The sequence below is a fragment of the Panthera leo genome, chromosome E3, assembly GCF_018350215.1.
Source record: "Panthera leo isolate Ple1 chromosome E3, P.leo_Ple1_pat1.1, whole genome shotgun sequence".
Taxonomy (NCBI): Eukaryota; Metazoa; Chordata; class Mammalia; order Carnivora; family Felidae; genus Panthera; species Panthera leo.
This window is the reverse complement of record NC_056694.1, coordinates 38288470-38306432: the sequence shown is the minus strand read 5'-3', so window position 1 is coordinate 38306432 and position 17963 is coordinate 38288470. Positions and strand designations below refer to the sequence as shown.

The 17963-nt window shown below is 51.9% G+C and overlaps 2 protein-coding genes across 9 annotated transcripts in view; one reads left to right on the top strand and one right to left on the bottom strand.

Annotated features, from left to right (window-relative positions):
* Positions 1 to 16: 16 nt before the first annotated feature.
* On the bottom strand, positions 17 to 17933 carry CE3H16orf90 (chromosome E3 C16orf90 homolog). 5 transcript variants are annotated; one of them, XM_042923086.1, is made up of 4 exons: positions 17711 to 17933; positions 11084 to 11339; positions 3883 to 4233; positions 2970 to 3478 (listed from the first exon to the last, which is right to left on the bottom strand). In XM_042923086.1, the coding sequence occupies exons 2-4, from the start codon at positions 11106 to 11108 to the stop codon at positions 3321 to 3323; spliced, it is 534 nt and encodes a 177-aa protein (XP_042779020.1). In that variant the 5' UTR covers positions 11109 to 11339; positions 17711 to 17933; the 3' UTR covers positions 2970 to 3320. The 5 variants fall into 5 exon arrangements, with proteins under 5 accessions (XP_042779018.1, XP_042779020.1, XP_042779017.1 ...); XM_042923084.1 differs by lacking the exons at positions 2970 to 3478; positions 11084 to 11339; positions 17711 to 17933 and adding exons at positions 17 to 223; positions 4751 to 5523; XM_042923083.1 differs by lacking the exons at positions 11084 to 11339; positions 17711 to 17933 and adding an exon at positions 4751 to 5505.
* CLUAP1 (clusterin associated protein 1) overlaps positions 8245 to 17963 on the top strand; it is a 36086-nt gene continuing 26367 nt past the window's right edge. For 2 of the 4 annotated variants that reach the window (XM_042923076.1, XM_042923079.1), the window contains exons 1-5: positions 9492 to 9595; positions 12236 to 12347; positions 13667 to 13751; positions 14597 to 14776; positions 17224 to 17319. In XM_042923076.1, the coding sequence (XP_042779010.1) occupies positions 9574 to 9595; positions 12236 to 12347; positions 13667 to 13751; positions 14597 to 14776; positions 17224 to 17319 (495 nt within the window). In that variant the 5' untranslated portion in view covers positions 9492 to 9573. Of the gene's footprint in view, positions 9269 to 9491; positions 9596 to 9985; positions 10180 to 12235; positions 12348 to 13666; positions 13752 to 14596; positions 14777 to 17223; positions 17320 to 17963 lie in introns of those variants that run through there. The other 2 variants (XM_042923077.1, XM_042923075.1) reach the window with 2 other exon arrangements.

Genomic DNA, 17963 nt, shown 5'->3' with positions numbered 1-17963 from the left:
CGTGTGCACTGCCCTGTCCCAAGGATGGCTCCCAGCTGAAAGGGCCACTTGTTTTGTGTAATCTGCCAGAGAATGCGGTCCTGAGGCAGAGGTTCTAGAGCTGAGCGGCACAGCCGGCTTCAGCACAATCAGAAGGTCCTCAGCAGCTGCCTGTTGTTCTGGGGTCTCTGAGCGGCTCTTGGCCTTGAGCTGGGCCCGGTCCTCTCGGGAGGCACTGTCCTGGCTGAGAGAAGGTTCCGCAGGTGACTCAACACGGTTGTCAGGTGGGGACTCTGGGCCGGTGCCCCCGCCACAGGAGCCTCGTGGGAGCCTTGGGCCGGGACACCCCACCGTGGCAGCCTGCGGCAGGGTGCCAGCGTGTCCCCGTCCCTAATGGGCCAAGCCCAGGACCAGGTGCTCCCACCAGCCTCTCCTTGGGGCTTCTGGCCACCCCGGGGTAGGGGGTCATGTTTGTCACTCCACTAGACAGATGAGGAAGAGTGGTTCAGGGCCTGGGAAGTACCCCGGGGCTGCACAGCAAGTGAACGGTGGCCCTGGAGCCCAGCCCAGGTGTGGACTCTCCAGAGCACATGTGCACTGCTCCCCAAGGGGTGGGCATCATCCAGACGGCCGTCCCTGGGGGCCAGGGCCTGCGGCGCCTGCACAGCTGGGTGGGTGGGAGCCTCTGGGATGGGGACGGGGGTCGATGCTCCCACGGGGAGCTCTGAGCAGCACCTGCTGCTGGTAGGTCACATCCGGGTCATTTGTGCCAGCGGGTCCGGCTGCTTTCCTCTGATGGGTCAGCTTCAGCAGTAGGGAGGCGACTCCCTGGGGTCCCTGCCCAGTTGTGTGGCTGAGTATCACTGTTCCTTGTGGCGTGGGGGTTCTGGTCGAGCCTTTCCCTAAGAACAGCTGTGCCTTCCCAGGCTGGCCTTCCCACATCAGGTGTCGAGGACACCGCGTGTCCAAAGGGCCGGAAGGGACTCCTGGCGGCCAAGTTGGGTGCCTCCTAGCTGTTCAGGGAATGGGGTGGGGGCGCCCCAGGGCACTCAGTGCACGTTTCCACGAGTGTCGACTTGTTTGGGATGTGCCTTCACATCAACTCCGAGTCCCCAGGACGCTAGGACTGTGTCTTCGCTGTTTTGGGCCTATTCCGTGTGTTTTTCAAGAAAACCTCGGGAGGTTTAGGCAAGAGCCGTTTAGAGGTGAGCTAAGCGACTTTTCTTTGGAGCCAGCTTGTCATTGCAGCAAATGTCTCTCCCAGGGAAGAGCTGGGACTGCAGGTTGCCTGGTCTCCGTGACCTCAAGTGGGGCGGCTCGACTGGGGCCAAGGGACCCGCTCCAGGAGGCCCAGAGCTTGGCCGTGCCTGTGGCCGCGGTTCCCTCCACGTGGCCTCCCCCGGGCCGACTTCGTTACCCATCATATGGGGGGCTCCTCCGGGGCTGCCAGGCCTCCTTCAGGCCACAAGTGACACCACGTCCCTTCTGCCACATTCTGCTGGTGAAGCAAGACCCAGAGCCAGTCCCAATTCCAGGTGGGGACTACACGAGCGAGAATACCAGGACACGTGCATCAGAGGCCACGGTGGCCACTGACCACATCCCAAGAGTTGGACCCCGGGGCAGCCTGTGCTCCTCCCTGAGCCCAACAGCTTCATCCAAAAGTGCAGGGATTGGGGCCCTGCCTCCAAGGACCATATACCGTGGATTCTGGCAAGGTCTCACTTCTGCCCAGTGCTCAGGACAGTCTCCCTAACATCTGTCTTCAGCAGTCCACCTGGCCTTGGCCTTCTGGGGCAGCAGGGAGCCGCCCTTTTTGCCACTGCCCAGTGGCTCATCTGGTAGGTCTGCCAGGCGGCCGTGTCCCTGTCGCAGTCCGGCTGGAGGATTCAAACACCTGGTTTGCCCTGCCCCCTCCCTCTGAGGGAGTACTCTCCCTGAAGTACTCTTCAGTCCTCCTGGGGCTGCTGTCTGGCTGCTGCCACCTCAGGCTCCCACTGCCCAAGTGCACATCCACCCAGGGACCTGAGTCTCCAGAATCTGCTGACCAGGGGCCTACAAAATGTCCAAGGGTGGGACCGGGGTACAGGGGCAGGGAGGGGCTCTGAGGGATTATTTCCCTGCATCTGGAAGGAACCCAGGTATCCATAGTGTCCTTGACATCATCACATGTGGTCTGGTCCTGGGTCATCACCCAGGAGCCCATGGTGGGACGAGCTCAGCCCTAGCCCGAGCAGGGTTGCCAGGACTGGAAGTCAGCCACACGGGGGGCATTGAGACGAACCCAGGTCCTCCCATCCTGTCCCTACTGGGCTGAGTTCTAGTGATGTAGAGCAGAGGGTCTCAACCAGAGTGATTCTGTCTCCCCCAGGGGACACTGGACCCTGGAGACACTTGGTTGACACATTGGGAGGAGAGTCCTATGGGAATCCAGTGGGTGGAGGCTGCTAGACATCCTACGATGCAGGGATGGCTGCTGCGACAAAGATCCGGCCCCAATGTCAACGGGGCTGATGCTGACACACGTTGGTACAGAGGTCCAAGCCGAGGTGCCTGGAGTCCAGCCCAGCAGGGAGAAGGGCTGTGCCCATCCTGCCTGGAGGGACAGGACGGCCGGGGTTCCCCACGGAGCAGTGAACTCAACCAAGGCCTGGGTGAGCGGCGGCGTGGGGTTCAGACCAGCATCTCTGCCCAGGTTGGGAGCTTGCTCTCTTCCTGGCACGCTCCCTACACATGGCCTGCTTTCGTTTGTACTCTGCTGCCTCGGCCAGAATCCCACGCCTCGCATTTAGGTCTGTCGAGACCTTGCCCGTCCGGGAAGCCTTCTGGGAGTCTCACCCAGAAGAAGGTGTTCACTCCTCAACCAAGGGTGGGAGCACCTTGGATCCTCCCTGGCATCAACCCAGAACTTTGCTCTCAGTGCAGCTGGCAACTTCTCTGAGAGACTCTGTGCATTGACCTCCCCACAGACCGACCCAGGGACAAGAAGGTGCAGGCCTTGGCTTTTATTAAAATTAGACCTGTGGGCTTCTCAGCCTCTTGGGAGCCCAAGTCTCCGATCAGCCTGGCCTCCCAGGTACAGGTGGCTGACCTGAGTTGGAGCAGGCTGCAAGGGCTTCTATTTTTTTTCTGTTCCTCCCTCGGGACCTCCTCCTCCCTCCCCCCCCCCGCCTTGAGTTTTCCTGAGGCCCAGGCTCTGGTGCTGGGCAGCTGCTGGGGTGTCTCTGTGGGGTGACTCCTGGTGGGGGCTGCGCCCTTCCTCTCTGGACCTGCCTCCCTCTCCTGAGCCATCCTTTCCTTTCCCGTCCCGAGCTGGGACAGCCAGTCCTGCCATCAGATCCCTATGGTCTCTCCAGAGCCCCAGAGCGGGTTCTCTTGCACAAGGGACATGTGGACTCCTCTGAGGCCCCCCAGGACCTCTTCGGCCTGAGCCCCGAGCCTTCTGGCGGCCCAGGCTGGGAGGGGGCACCCTTGGCCGGGTCCACGCTGGAACTGGAAGCTGAAGAAAGTGGACAGAGAGGAATCACTCGGAGGGACTGAAGGGAGGCTGCTAGCCCATCCTATGACCAGCGCACCCCCCACCCCGAACCTGGCATTCTTCAGAATAGGAAAGGAGGAGCAGTTCTCCATAAAGAGAGCCCTAAGGAAGGGAGGAGAAAGAAGGAAATGGATGGTTCAAGCCAGAAGGACCCTTGTCTAACTCAGCCCCCTCGTTTTACAAACAGGCAAACTGAAGTTGGGGGTGGGGTGGTGGGGACGAAGTTGTCCAAGGTCCCTCATTGAAGGCAGAGCTGGGATAGGAACCCAGGAACCACGGGAGTGAAGAAGGGCCCATCTGGGTCCATCTGAGTCCCCAACAAACCCTTCTCTGGGTCTTACCCTCCTGTCCCAGCCCTGCCTCACCTGGATTTTCCAGGCTGTCCCCGGGCACTTGAGTTTCCAGAAGAACTGAGCGGTGGCTGTCCCCTGGGCCCAGAGTCCCGTGTGGCAGGTCTAGGGGCCAAGCCATACCCTCGGGCGGTGGGAGGCAGCCCCTGGCCATGAGCTGGCCCAGCCAGTGGCTCTCACCCTGGCCGGCGGGCTGCATGTGGCTCGGCAGGTAGAGACCCAGGCCCCGGAGGTGGCGCAGCCGGAAGTTCTTGGGCTTGCTTCCCTGGGCACCAGGGCACTGCTGCTGGGCCCCCAGGCCCCCCTCGTAGATGTTGGGTGGCGTGTCGGGGTGGCTGGGATGTCCTCGGGCCCAGCTCACTGCATCTGCAGAGGGAAGAGCAAGAGGGTGGTGGCTGGCAGGCCACGGCAGCCACGAGGGGAGAACATAGTCACGTGCTTTAAGGCCAGCTCGCGTAATGGACACCACCCGTGGCTTGCCGAGCTTCGACCTGCCTGTCCGCCAAACAGGCTCAGTCCCCTGCCTCCTGCCAACCCTCACCCAATATGTTACTCCTCTTCCCTTTCCCATCCGACAGGGAGGTCTGAGAAACCCGAGACCGTGGCACAAAGATTTTTTTCAGGATTTTCAAGCCCTTTCTACCACCCATTTTTGCCCCCCTAGCCTAGAAAGAGCATTCCGGTGTCAGTATAGAAATTGCACAGTGGGTCCAGGATCACACAGCCTAGACCATTGGCCATTCCCCTCTCCCAAGCATGCATGTCCCTGAGGCCACTCTGGTGGCTTTGGGCCCAGGTCGGGACAGGAGGGCATCTCTCCTCCTGCCACTCCTCCCTGCAGCCCGGCACCTTCTCTTATGCGCAGCTCAGAGAACGCACAGACCAAGGCTTCCATGGAGGGCCAGCGTGGTGGGGGAGGAGCTGCTGGGCCTCCTGTGCAGCAGGGCTCTGCTCTCCCCTGCCTGGGTCTGCACGTCTCCCGTGGCAACCGGCTCTGTGATGTCAAACGGAACACTCCCAGCCTTCCTGGACCCCCAAGTTTGGGAGAGCATGATGCCCCGGGGTAGGGGAAGGGTGGGTGGAGGGCAAGGGAAGGGGGTGGAATCCTAGAGGAGGTCCCTGATCTTCTGGTTTGGGACAGGCCACACAAAACAGACTCAGGTCTTGAAGGCCAGAGAGTCACTCCCTCAGTGACCTCTTGGGGTGTCAGTTTGCTCATCCGTGGGTGGGAAATGAGGCTCTAAGGGCACAGACTTGGTGAGATCTGAGCCAGTGCTTTGAGCCTGCTGAGAAGGTGGTTTGGGGTGGCTGCGAAAGTCACTTAATTTTTCTAACCGTCCATTGCCCTGTAAGTTGATGATGGGGTATCATGTGGGCCATACCAAGTGTAAGGACGGATGTGGAGGAACTGGGGCTCTGTGTACTGCTGGGGGGCATGTAAAGTGATATGACTGTTTTGGGAGACAGTTTCTTCAAAAGTTAAACTCATACACAGATACCTGTTCTCATATAGGGAAAACATGAAGTCACATGTAAAAACAAAACCTATTTGGATAAAACCATTAGAGATAAAAAGTTCAGCTCATTAGTTACAGGACTCAAGATCAACACACAAAAATTAATTGTATTTTTACATAGTAGCAAAGAAAAAGAATAAAACAGGAATACATTTAACCAAGGAGGTGGAAGACATACTGAAAACTACAAAAGTGCTAGAAAAAAAGGGAAACATACACATACACACACACACACACGTGTGTGTGTGTGTATGGATATATGTGTGTATATATATATGTATATATATATCCTTGTTCATGGACTGAAGGTTTAACCTGGTTGAGACAGCAACACTCTCCAAAAAAGAAAAAGTTTGAAGATTCCTTACCGCTGTTTGCAACACTTACTATAATCCTACAGTAATCCAGAGTGTGGAACTGGCATAAGGATAGATGTCCCAACCAATAGAATAGAAAAGAGAGCCCAGAAATAAACCTATGCATCTCTGGTCAATTGATTTTCAACAAGGGTGCCAAGATTATTCAATAGGAGAAAAATAGTCTCTTCAACAATGGTGCTGGGACAACTGGACAGCCAGATGCCAAAGAATGGACTTGGACCCCTACCTCACATCATTTACAAACATTACCTCAAAATACAACAAAGACCTACCCGTAGGAGCTAAAACTGTAAAACTATTTAAAGAAAACACAGGGGTAAAACTTCACGACCCTGGATTTGGCAGTGGTTTCTTAGATATAATAACAAAAGCACAAGCAACAAAAGAAAAAATAGATAAATTGGACCTCGTCAAAATTGAAAATTTGTGTGCTACAAAAGACACTATCAAGAAGTGAAAAGACTACAGAATGGGATAACCTTATGAATTATATCTCTGATAAGCACAGTATCCAGAATATATAAAGAGCTCTTAAAAACTCAACAAAAACCCAATCTGAAAATGGATGAAGAACTTGAATGGACATTTTTCCCGAAGAAGATACACAAATGGTTAGTAAGCACATGAAAAGATGTTGAACATCATTAGTCATTAGGGAATTACAAATTTAAATGATCGTGAGATACCACTTCTTACCCATGAGGATGGCTATAAGAAAAAAAAAAATGACAATATTAATGAAAATGTGGGAGAAGGTGGGGCGCCTGGGTGGCTCAGTGGGTTAAGCGTCCAACTCCAGCTCAGGTCATGATCTCACGGTCCGTGAGTTCGAGCCCCGCGTCGGGCTCTGTGCTGACAGCTCAGAGCCTGGAGTCCGTTTCAGATTCTGTGTCTCCCTCTCTCTCTGCCCCTCCCCTGTTCATGTTCTGTCTCTCTCTGTCTCAAAAATAAATAAACGTTAAAAAAATTAAAAAAAGGAGAAGTTAGAACCTTCTTACACTGCTGGTGGGGATGTAAAATGGTGCAACCACTGTGGGAAAACAGTTTAGCAGTTCCTCTACAAGTTAAACATAGAATTGCCATACAACCCAGTAATTCCGCTCCTAGGTATATAGCCCAAAGAATTGACAATAGGTTATTTCTTTATTTCGAGAGTGGGGGAGGGGCAGAGAGAGAAGGAGAGAGAGAATCCCAAGCAGGTTCTTACAAATCGTGAGATCATGACCTGAGCTGAAATCGAATCGGACACGTAACTAACTGGGCCACTCAGGCACTCTAGTTTTGCTTTTTCAAAGCTTTTTTGATTTTAGTCATGCTTACTGAGATACAATTTTAGATATGGTAAAACTGACCTTTTTTTGTGCATAGTTCTGTAAGTATTTATAAACACCTACTGTCATATAGTTAGCACCACGATCAAGATATAGAACAGTTCATGAGGCGCCTGGGTGGCTCAGTCGGTTAAGCGGCTGACTTTGGCTCAGGTCATGATCTCGTGGTCCGTGAGTTCGAGTCCCGCGTCAGGCTCTGTGCTGACAGCTCAGAGCCTGGAGCCTGTTTCAGATTCTGTGTCTCCCTCTCTCTGACCCTCCCCCATTCATGCTCTCTCTCTGTCTCAAAAATAAATAAACGTTAAAAAAAAATAAAAAAAAAAATACAGAACAGTTCCATCACCCTCCAAATATTCTTTTGCATCTACCTTCTCCTGGCAACTATTGATTTGTCTTCTTATCCAGACTGTCATGTAAATGGAATCATACACTATGTAGCCTTTTGAGTCCGGCTTCTTCCAGTTAGCATAAGGCATTGGAGTTTCAGCGCTGTCCTCCTATATGTATAGCAGTTCGTTTCTTTTTTTACAGCTGAGTGGTAATCCATTATATGGATGTATCACAGTTTATCTATTCATAAATTGAGGGATGTCCGTTTGAATGCTTTCAAGTTTTGGGATCAATGTTTGTGTACAGGTTTTTGTGTGAACCTAAGTTTTTGTCTGTTTGTTTCTCTTGGGCAAATACTTAGGAGTAGGATTGCTCAGCCATATATATATATATATATATATATATATATATATATATATATATATATATTTAATATTTATCTTTGAGACAGAGACAGAGCATGAGTAGGGGAGGGGCAGAGAGAGGGAGACACAGAACTGGAAGCCGGCTCCAGGCTCTGCGCTGTCAGCACAGAGTCCATGGCGGGGCTCAAACTCACAGACCCTGAGATCACGACCTGAGCCAAAGTTGGCGGCCTAACGGACTGAGCCACCCAGGCGCCCCAGCCATATGTTAAATATATATTTAATTTTATAAAAAATTACCGGTTTTGCAAAGTGGCCGCACTGTTTCAGATTCTCACCAATAATATACAAAAGTTCAAGTTGCTCCACATTCTTTGAAAGCGTCGCACTGTCAGGGTTTTTGAACTCCTCAACCACGTGTCATGACCTGAGCCTAAATCGGAGGCTCAACAGACTGAGCCACCCAGGCGCCCCCTTTTTGTCTGCTTTCTAACTGATTTGCTTTCTTACTGATTTGGAGAGTTCATTATGTATTCTGGATACAAATCTTCCTATCACGTGTGTTTCGTGGATATTTTTTTCTAGACTGTGGGCTATCTTTTCATTTTCTTAAAAGTGTCTTGAAGAGCAGTTTTAAATTTTGCTGCAGTCCAATGTATTTTTTTTTAAACTTTTTTTTTTTTTTAAAGGGCTCATACTTCTGGTGTATCTAAGAGATCTTGCTCAACACAGTCACAACCCGTTTCCCCTAAGTTTTCTTCTAGAAAACTATAGATTTTAAGCTTTACGTTTAGGGAAAAACAAAACTCTTCACGGAAGCGCGACCAGGTGTGTGGGCTCTATTTCGGGACTCTCTATTTCGGGCCGAGCCTTTGTGCGTCAGTTCCTTCGCCCACACCAACAGGGAGGAGGGTGGCCAGAGGGTGGCACTACCTCCTCTTGGCCCGCCCTTCCGGACTCGGCACACTTCATTCACGCCCCCAGCCCCTCTCGGTCGCCTGCCTCCCACCTTGGCAGCCAGGCAGGGAGGACTCCCACGGGATCTCCCGGCGGCCAGGCCACGTGTCACGCGCATCCCTCACCGAGCAGCCCCACACTCCCTCCACGGGCTCACGCCCACACCCACGCCCCAAAAGCCACGGTTGCCAGGACAATCCCCGGCCTGCAAGGACCGGGGCCGATTTCCGGCCTGTTGTGAAGCCCGAGCCAGCTGCGCAGGCGCGGTCGCGCCAGAGCCGCCTGTCGCCGCCTGGTGGTCAGCCTGGGTTTTCGCTCAGCTACATCCCGGGCCTCGCCCCTTCATGCTGTTGCCGCTTCTCTGGGCCTTCGGTCGCCGGTGAAGCCAGCAAGTTTACCCATGGCAGAGAGAAATGTGCTGGGCACGGGAGACCCGGCTTCGTATCATTACCGTACATTCTGTCTAGGGGAGTTGAGGAAGAAATGTGAAGCAGTACGTAGAGCGCCTAGCACAGTGTCAGGCACGTAGTAGGTGATCAGAATGTGTCCGCCAGGGCCACATGTGTGTTTGCAACGCGTGTGAAGGGTACGCAAATGCTGCGCACTCGCAGCCCCTAGCCGCGACCGGAATCCCTCAGCGTCGCCAGGCGCACCCGGCCCAGCGCCCTCTCGCTTGCGCATGCGCACGCGCGCGACCGGGCCCCTTCCGGCCCAGTCTTGTTTGGCCCCGGCCGCGCGCCGTTGAGGGCTGGGTGTGTTGCCATAGAAACCCGTGAGCGCTGAGGGCGAGCGACCCAGACTCCAGGCTGCTGGGGACCAGAGCGCCATGTCTTTCCGCGACCTCCGCAGTAAGGCATACCTGCCCGCTGTCACCTGCGGGTCCTCGGTCCGAGGCGTGCACGGCCAGAACCCCCTCTCGAGCCTGTGCGGCTCAGGGGTGTCCCTGCCCGCTGCCGCCCCCCCCCACCCCTTCCAGGCTGGGCGCCCCAGACTTGTCTCTGCGATGGCGGGGGGTTGTGTGTGTGCCCGCGGCCGCGTGTGGCTAGTGCGGCTGAGGAGCCGGGGTTAATCGTATCTAATGTCATAGGACTTGTGTTGCCACACGGGGCTGCTCGCTGCCGTATTGGAAGACGATGAGACGTTTTTGAGCGGGGTTAGCTTAAGAGCTCAGAAAACCGAGGAGGGGACTGGTGATTGATAATACTTGCAGCTGATACCGAATTTTTACGATCTGCCAGGTAGTTCCTGTTCTGTGCGTGTGCATCGTTTCATTTACTCCCCGGAGCTACTCTGTGCTCCTGTATTTAGAGAGGAGGAAACGGGCAGCCAGGTCAGGTAACTCGGTCAGAGGACACAGGCGGTGAGAGCCGGCGCTGGAGTTTGAATTCAGGTTGTCTAACTTCCAAAGCCTGCGTGCTTCCTAACAGAGCTGGTGAGGAGAAGGGAGCCCAGACACCTTTGCTGGAAGGGTGGGGAAGTGGAATCCGGATAAGAGAATTCGTTACTAATTCTTTGGAGCACCTGTTACACACCAGGCGTTTTACGTTCAATACGGTATTTTAGTCCTCGCTTTGGCAGTGAGGTAGGTAGTGTAATCGGGGTGAAATACTTCGAGCCACGGAGAGGTAAAGTTGCTTGCTTTAGGTCACGCAGCTAGAACTGGGTGGAACCAGGGATCCGGACTTGGCCCTGGGTGAATCGAATTCTCTTGCCTTTTAGGCACCATCATTTTCTGAATCTGAAGCGGTTGAGCAGACGGGCTCCACCTGCGTGGGTGGAGCCGGTGATTGCCAATGTGTTGTGGTCTGGGGTGCGTCTTCACTGCCAGTTTTCCAACCGAATTGCTGGAAATGTCACCATTAACGATTACTCCTTTCAGTTGTGATTGGAGGCCTCGCGTTTTATTGACACCCCTGGTAGTACCACGGTGTGAATTACGACCTCTGGGATTTGCGGGGTCTGGGGGACTGTGCGTTGTAGAGACCAGTTTCTGCCCCCCCCCCCCCCCCCCCCCACTGTTAGAGGCCAAGGCCAGCGTTCTGCTAGGGGACGCTCAATGGAGTTGTGTTGGGGGGGAAGGTATAAGAAGGGAATTTCTGAACATTTTGCCCTTAATGAATGCCAAACGTGTGTGCAATTTATGGTAAGAGTCTCAGTCAAATTGTCCCCATTTTGCGGAATTAACCGAACCTGACTACTCAATAGGAGGACGGATTTAGGCAGGTCCTGGCTGTGTGGTGGGAAGACTGCCACATTATTTACCACCACTCTGTTCACATTTCCCAGAAAACAGTGACAGAGGCCCTCTGTGCCTTTGCTCTTTCCTTTGCTCGTACCTTCTCTTCTGTTGCCTGCTGACATCCAACCTAACCTCCGGTGCCCAGGAAGTTTATTTGTGAATGTCGCTGAGATATTTTGAACCTTCAGGAAGGGCGAGGACAGGCATTCTGTAGCCAGAAGCGCACCGAATATAGACCTTGGCACGTTGTGGAAACGCAAAAAACGTTTGTTGTGTTCATTTGCTCATTCTGCTCAAAGCTTAGTGACCACCACCCCCGGTTTCGACAAGTATCAGTAGTGTTGTTTCTTGTTCTGGTGTATAAAAAAAAAAAAAATCTAAGTATTGCTGTATAGTTCCACCAGTCTCTTTAAGATTTCTTTAAATATGCAATTAACCTTTAAAATTTGGGTTATATAGGACCTTAGTCCTATATGCTCACTAAACAAAGATAAAAAAGACAACTCCAAAATAACTCAGGTGAACTTCTCCCTGACCACCATCACCTCTAAACGTAACCACTGTTCACATGTAATGTATTTTTTCCTTATGACCTTGTATAAAGCCAGGTGTAGCGGGATCCTCGGGCAGAGTCGTGACACTGAGGCTTGTTTCCGGGAAGCAACTTTATTCTTGCCGGCACCGCTCAGTTGGGTTCGTACCCGAAGAACTGAGCCCCCGGTGCCTCGTGGTGTAGTTTTTTAAATCTATTTTTTACTTCTTTGTCTCCCATATATGGTAAGACACAAACACGTAGTCTGAACTAGTGATCTCCTGTTACAAGGTCGTGACGGATGTTGTCACGTACGAGTGGTACATGTATAGCCAGGTTGCCTTGAGGTTTTGGTTTTTTTTTTTTTCTCTCCTTAGGGAGGGAACCCTGCCCCACAAGTAATTCTCATTTTGAATAGTACAGAGAAAGATATCCAAGAGAAATGACCTATCAAAGACAGATTCACAGCCAGTCCCTAAACCCTGTTATAACGTAAAGCTTTTATTTGCCCTCCCGTTGAACTTAAATGTTTTTCAGGAAGCAGAGGAGGTATTTCACCTTTCATCTCCTTTTCACTTTCCCTCTTAGAGAGTTGATAAATAGTCCCCCAAACTGTCAATATGTTGGGAATAACCAGGGAAAGCAAGGGAAATGTCGAAGTTAATAAGTGGTTGGTCTTTGATGGGGCACTGACTGAATTGTTTTACCTTTGGACAGATTTCACAGAGATGATGAGAGCCTTGGGATACCCTCGACATATCTCTATGGAAAATTTCCGCACACCAAATTTTGGACTTGTGTCTGAAGTGCTTCTTTGGCTGGTGAAACGGTTAGAACTTTTATTGAGGTCTAAGAATGAATACCATATTCCATAGCTACCAAGAATAGAATACCGTTGTGAAGCAAAAGGAAGAATTCAATAAATTAAAAAAAAATTTTTTTAACGTTTATTTATTTTTGAGAGAGAAAGAGAGGGAGAGAGACAGGCAGAATACAAAGCAGGCGCCAGGCTGCGAGCTGTCTGCGTGGAGCCCGACGCGGGGCTCGAACCCACGAACTGTGAGATCATGACCTGAGCCGAGGTTGGACACTTAACCAACTGAGCCACCCGGGCACCCCAAGAATTCAATAAATTGTGAGTTTGACAGACTCCTTTGTAACCTGTTTAAAATCAGTGGAGTATAGGGGCGCCTGGGTGGCTCTGTCATTTAAGCGTCTGACTTCAGCTCAGGTCATGATCTCATGGTTCGTGGGTTCAGGCCCCACATAGGGCTCTGTGCTGAGACCTCAGAGCCTGGAACCTGCTTCCAATTCTGTGTCTACCTCTCTCTACCCCTCCCCTGCTCGTTGTCTGTCTCTCAAAAATAAATAAATGTTAAAAAAAAAAAAAAAAATCAGTGGAGTACCAAGAACGCCGTGGGAGAAGGGAATATACCAGGCAGTGGTAAAAGGAGATTTCTTAGTCGGAAGCATGCACTGCGCTCAGGTCCAAGCGCCTCTTCATGCTCTCACTTCCACAGGGAGTGATGGTCTCCCCACACACTCTGATGAGCACTGGAGTAGAAATTACCAAGTTTTAAATTTCATTTTGGGTGAGAAATCTACCACGATTCAGGGTTGGCAGACTTTTCTAAGGGGATTGCGACTATTTTAGCTGTCACAGGCTACATAAGATTGTTGTTGCAAATTCTTACACGTGTTTTGTTTGTGATAGGTAATCCTTGAAAAGTGTAAAAACTCTTCTTAGCATGCAGGCTGCCTAGGAAGAGACTGCTGACTTCTGACCCCTGGCGGGTCGTCAGTGGCACCTGTAACTCCGCGCTTCCCAACCTCACGCCCTTGTGTCAAGGGCTGTCGGCTAGAGTAATAGTTCTGATTATGTTAATTACACTTTCAGGTCTGAGACAGATTTAAGTTTGTGTGCTGAGCCGCAGACTTGATTTCTGGAATCCCATAAATCTGTTCTTAGGTGAGGACTCAGCACTCCCTTGAGTGTTTAGCATTTTATGCTACTTTTGAGGTCTCTCTTAACCTTGCCCCCTTAGCTGGGGCCTCCAAGAGCTAATTGTCACAGATCCCCTCAGCTGCCTGCTTTCTCTTGTGTTAACTTTCCACTTAATTAACTTGTGTCTTTTCTTTCTGTGAAAGGTATGAACCTCACACTGACATCCCTTCAGATGTGGAGACTGAACAAGACCGAGTGTTCTTCATTAAGGCAATTGCCCAGTTCATGGTTAGTTCCCAGCTTTGTGATAGAGTGATAACACTAACCCCACTGGAGAGGAGTCCTCGTCAGGGCCGCTTGCGGGTTTCTGACCGCCTCCCGTTAGCAGGTTTCGGGTAGCCGTTTCACCAGCACAGAGTTTTGGGGTTCTGTTTTTAATTCATTGTTTGTTAAGAATTCTATCTCGTTAGTTTTGAATGGGTAATAGATGTCGCAGTTCAACATTTTTTAAAAATGTGAAACAGTAGAATGGCTTTTTATCCTGCCTGCCCGTTGACCTAGTTCCGTCCCCAGTCGCATCTTCCAGAGTTTTCTTTATGCGTAGGTAAGCAAATACAATATACATTCTTTGCCCTTCCTTTACACACATGGTGTTTGGGATCTTGCTTTCTTAATGGTACATTTTGGAGAACTTTCCAAATACAAATACAGCTTCCTCATTCTTTCTTATAGCTGAGTAGTAGTGCTTGTTTGGGTATACCATGATTTATGTAGTTTATATACAGATAGGCATTTAGACGTTTGTAACTTTGTGTCTCTGCAACAGCGCTGTCGTGAATAACCTGCACGTATCCTTTTCTTCATGACTGCGTCTCTAGCATGAGTCCTTAGGATTGGAATTGTTGGGGCAAAGATAATGTGCATTTGTAATTTTCTTGTCCCTTACCAAACTGCTCTCCATCCAGATGGCGTCCGTTTACACACCCGCTTGCGGTGCCTGAGCCACTTGAAAGTTTGACCGTTAATACAGTCAGGTTACTGAAGAGAGATTTTCCAATTACCTACATAGGATTTGATTTAGATTTTTCGTGGAAAGGGCCTTAAACTGTTACTCTTCTTTTGTCTGCAAATAGGCCACCAAGGCACATATAAAACTCAATACCAAGAAGCTTTATCAGGCAGATGGGTATGCAGTGAAAGAACTTCTCAAGATCACCTCTGTCCTTTATAACGCCATGAAGACCAAAGGGCTGGAGGGCTCGAAGATAGGAGAAGAGGACGTCAGCAAATTCAAGTTTGATCTTGGCTCAAAGGTGAGGACCATGAAAGGCTCCTGGTGAGGGACGGAATATTTATTTCTTAGGGTCTGAAATGGACCCTGTCAGATACTCCCGGCGCCACTTCTTTCCTGACGCCTTAACTGAGACCAGTTTTTCAGTTTTGCACTCGTCAGCACTTGGATACAAACAGAAGCCACGGTAAATTAATCCAGCTCCTCATCGAAAGCCCGCTATATGCCAGGCACAGTTCAGGCGCAGGGGATGCGGGCATGAACACCGAGGACGGAAACCCGCTCTTCCTGTGGCTCAGTTAGGGGCGTCAGACTAAAGCACACAGCAGAAGGAATGTCAGGTCACAGGTGGCCGACGTGTGGGGAACTGTAAAGCAGGGCAGGGGCGGGGAGGGCCGGGGCAGGTGTCTTCAGTAGGGAGACGGGAGAGGTGCCATCTTCAGCAGGAGGACGGGAAGGGATTTGAAATTCTGTGTTAAGAGCATCACTCTGGCTGCTGGGGTGAGATCAGACTGAGGGGGGAGGTGAGGGTGGAGGTGGACCTGTTACAAAGCAAGAGATGACAGTGACTTTGAACCAAGTGGGTGACGTCAGGAGCTCAGCTGAGGTAGGAGGGAGCTGAGTTGCCAGGCATCGGAGTCCTGGTTCAAGCAGCAAGTCAGAAGTGGGAGTTAAGTCCTGAGTCACTTACTGTCGTGGTTTGGGCAAGGGGCTAAAAGCAGAGGAAGTGTCCCCCCGGCCCCCACCCCGACGCCATTCCTTTTTCTCCCAGGAGAGGGCGCACCAGTCAAGGGTTGTGTCCTGAGGGAGCTCTGAACAAAAGGCCCCAGCAGTTTTCACCCTGAGGTGGGGGAGGACCAGGAGTGGCAGAGTGGTGGGTGCTGGGTCTTTGGGGAGACTGTCCTAGGGTTTTCTCCTCAGCTCCCTAACAGGGAAGCCTGGGAGGCACCAGAGAGGACCTCAGCCCGAGGCCGAGGATGGGAGACCTGGGAGGGGAGGCCCTGGGGCTAGGAAGGCGGATATTTTGTAGGAACCGGTGGGTCAGGGGGCCGGAGTCCTTGACTGCCACTCCCTTCAGAGCCTGCAGCGAGGAGTCTCTTCTGGTGCGCGGTGGGCGCAGCTCTCCCCGTGGGGCCCGCCAGGGAAAACCTTGGCGGTCACCCGTAGTCAGGCCAGAGAAACCACACCTAGGTTTTTAACCAGGAGTGAGACGCCTCCATGGAAAGAAGTGACCGGAAGTTAGAACCTTCTTTGAACGTAGATCTTGGGAGCTTGGATGTGAGTTGAGAGAAAACAGACAGTGCAAGGAAGATCCTACAGCCACGCTGTCCGGTAGAACTTTCTGTGATGATGGATGGGTTCTTTATCCGCGCCGCACGGTACGGCAGCCACTAGCCACGCGTAGCTAGCACAGCCGGGTGGGTTCTAAATTTTTTTATTTACTTCTTTATTCATCTTTTTCTTTTCTAAATTTTATTTAATTTTAAACAATTTAACATTGAAAATGGCCACATGTGGCAAGTCCGTGCGGTATCAGACATCCTAGCTCTAAAGTCTTTGGTCTGAGCACCGGAACCGACCAAGTTGCCGGTTTCCCAAACGGAGGGGAGCATGGAAGGAGCGGGCTTGGTGGGAAAGGTGGGGCGTTTGGTCTGGAACACGTTCAGTGTGAGGTGTCGGGCCTCAGGTCATAGACGGCGTTAGGGCTAGAACTCAGGAGGGAGTGTGACTAGAAAGACTTCGGGGGACCAGACTCTGATGTACTCCAGGCCCGGAAGCGGGGGAGGTAAGACTCCCGCGGAGAAAACCAGATCTTTGCTGCCGTGAGGCGGGTGCAGCTGGGGCTGGAGGAAGCAGAAGCGGGAAGAGAGTCCTCAGCTGTGAATGAAGAGGGAGCCTTGTTGCTGGTGGTCTGGGAATAAGAGGGGGTGACCTGTGAACCCTAAGAAAGAAGCTTGTGCTCAGACCACGGGCCGTCATCTTCACGGCAGCAGCTGCCACCCTTGAAGGAGCCGGGCGCTGCTGCAGGGCTGTGGGCGCGTTACGTCACGTGGGCCTTAGGGGCCCTGTGCGGCCCGTCCGGAGGCGGGGGCTCGGGGGGTGGGAGCGATGAACGCGGGGCACCAGGGTTCTGAGGTAGGATGTGTGCCTCTCCGGTTGTCCCTCCTGTGGTCACCCTGCTACCTTCGGGGTCCCCTGTTGGGACCGAGTCGGAATAGGAAGCATGTCCCTTTCACCCTCCCTACACTTCCTGGTTGAGGAATACATTTGACTTGGCATTTGGATTTTCGGAGAGCCCCACGTGTCCCGGGAGTGCGCCTCCGCAGGATGTAACATGTGTCCCGTGCAAGACATGTTCAGTAGTCAGGTATCCTGACGGGAGACAGGAATCGATGTTAACAAACTGGTTATTCTGAATGTCTGTTAACCTATCACCGAGATTTCCGTTTTTGATATTTTTCCTTCCAGATTGCAGACTTGAAAGCAGCCAGGCAGCTTGCTTCTGAGATCACATCCAGAGGGGCCTCTCTGTATGACCTGCTGGGCAAGGAGGTGGAGCTGAGGGTAAGCGGTATTCGGATGCTTGAATACTTCCTCAACGAAGCATTTTTCAGCGTTTCCTTTCCAGTTCTGCTTTTCCCGGTCCTTCTGATTTCATTAAACCATACCTGACTGGGGCTCCTGGGTGGCTCAGTCGGTTGAGTGTCCGACTTTGGCTCGGGTCATGATCTCGCGGTTCATGAGTTTGAGCCCCGCGTCAGGCTGTGTGCTGACAGCTCAGAGCCTGGAGCCTGCTTCGGATTCTGTGTCTCCCTCTCTCTCTGCCCCACCCTTGCTTGCGCTCTCTCTCTCTGTCTCTCAAAAATGAGTAAACGTTAAGTGTGTATATATACATATATATCTACACACACACACACACACACACACACACACACACACACACATGTAAATGTACCTGATTAAATGAGATCCCGTGCTGGGAAGTAATACACAGCGTTAGCTGCCATTCTTGCTTCTAGGGCCCCTGGTCTCTTTTTAATAGCTGTGGCTTCTAGTCCACAAATAGCAGTTATGTAGCATGTTGCTGGAACTTTCCTCCTTGTGCCCATAGCAGACTTTGCTGATCATGGTGCTTTTTCCTGGGGAACTCAGCATTCTTGTCTACATAGTGCTCTTCTGAGCCCATGGTTCCCAAACCTTGCTTTCTG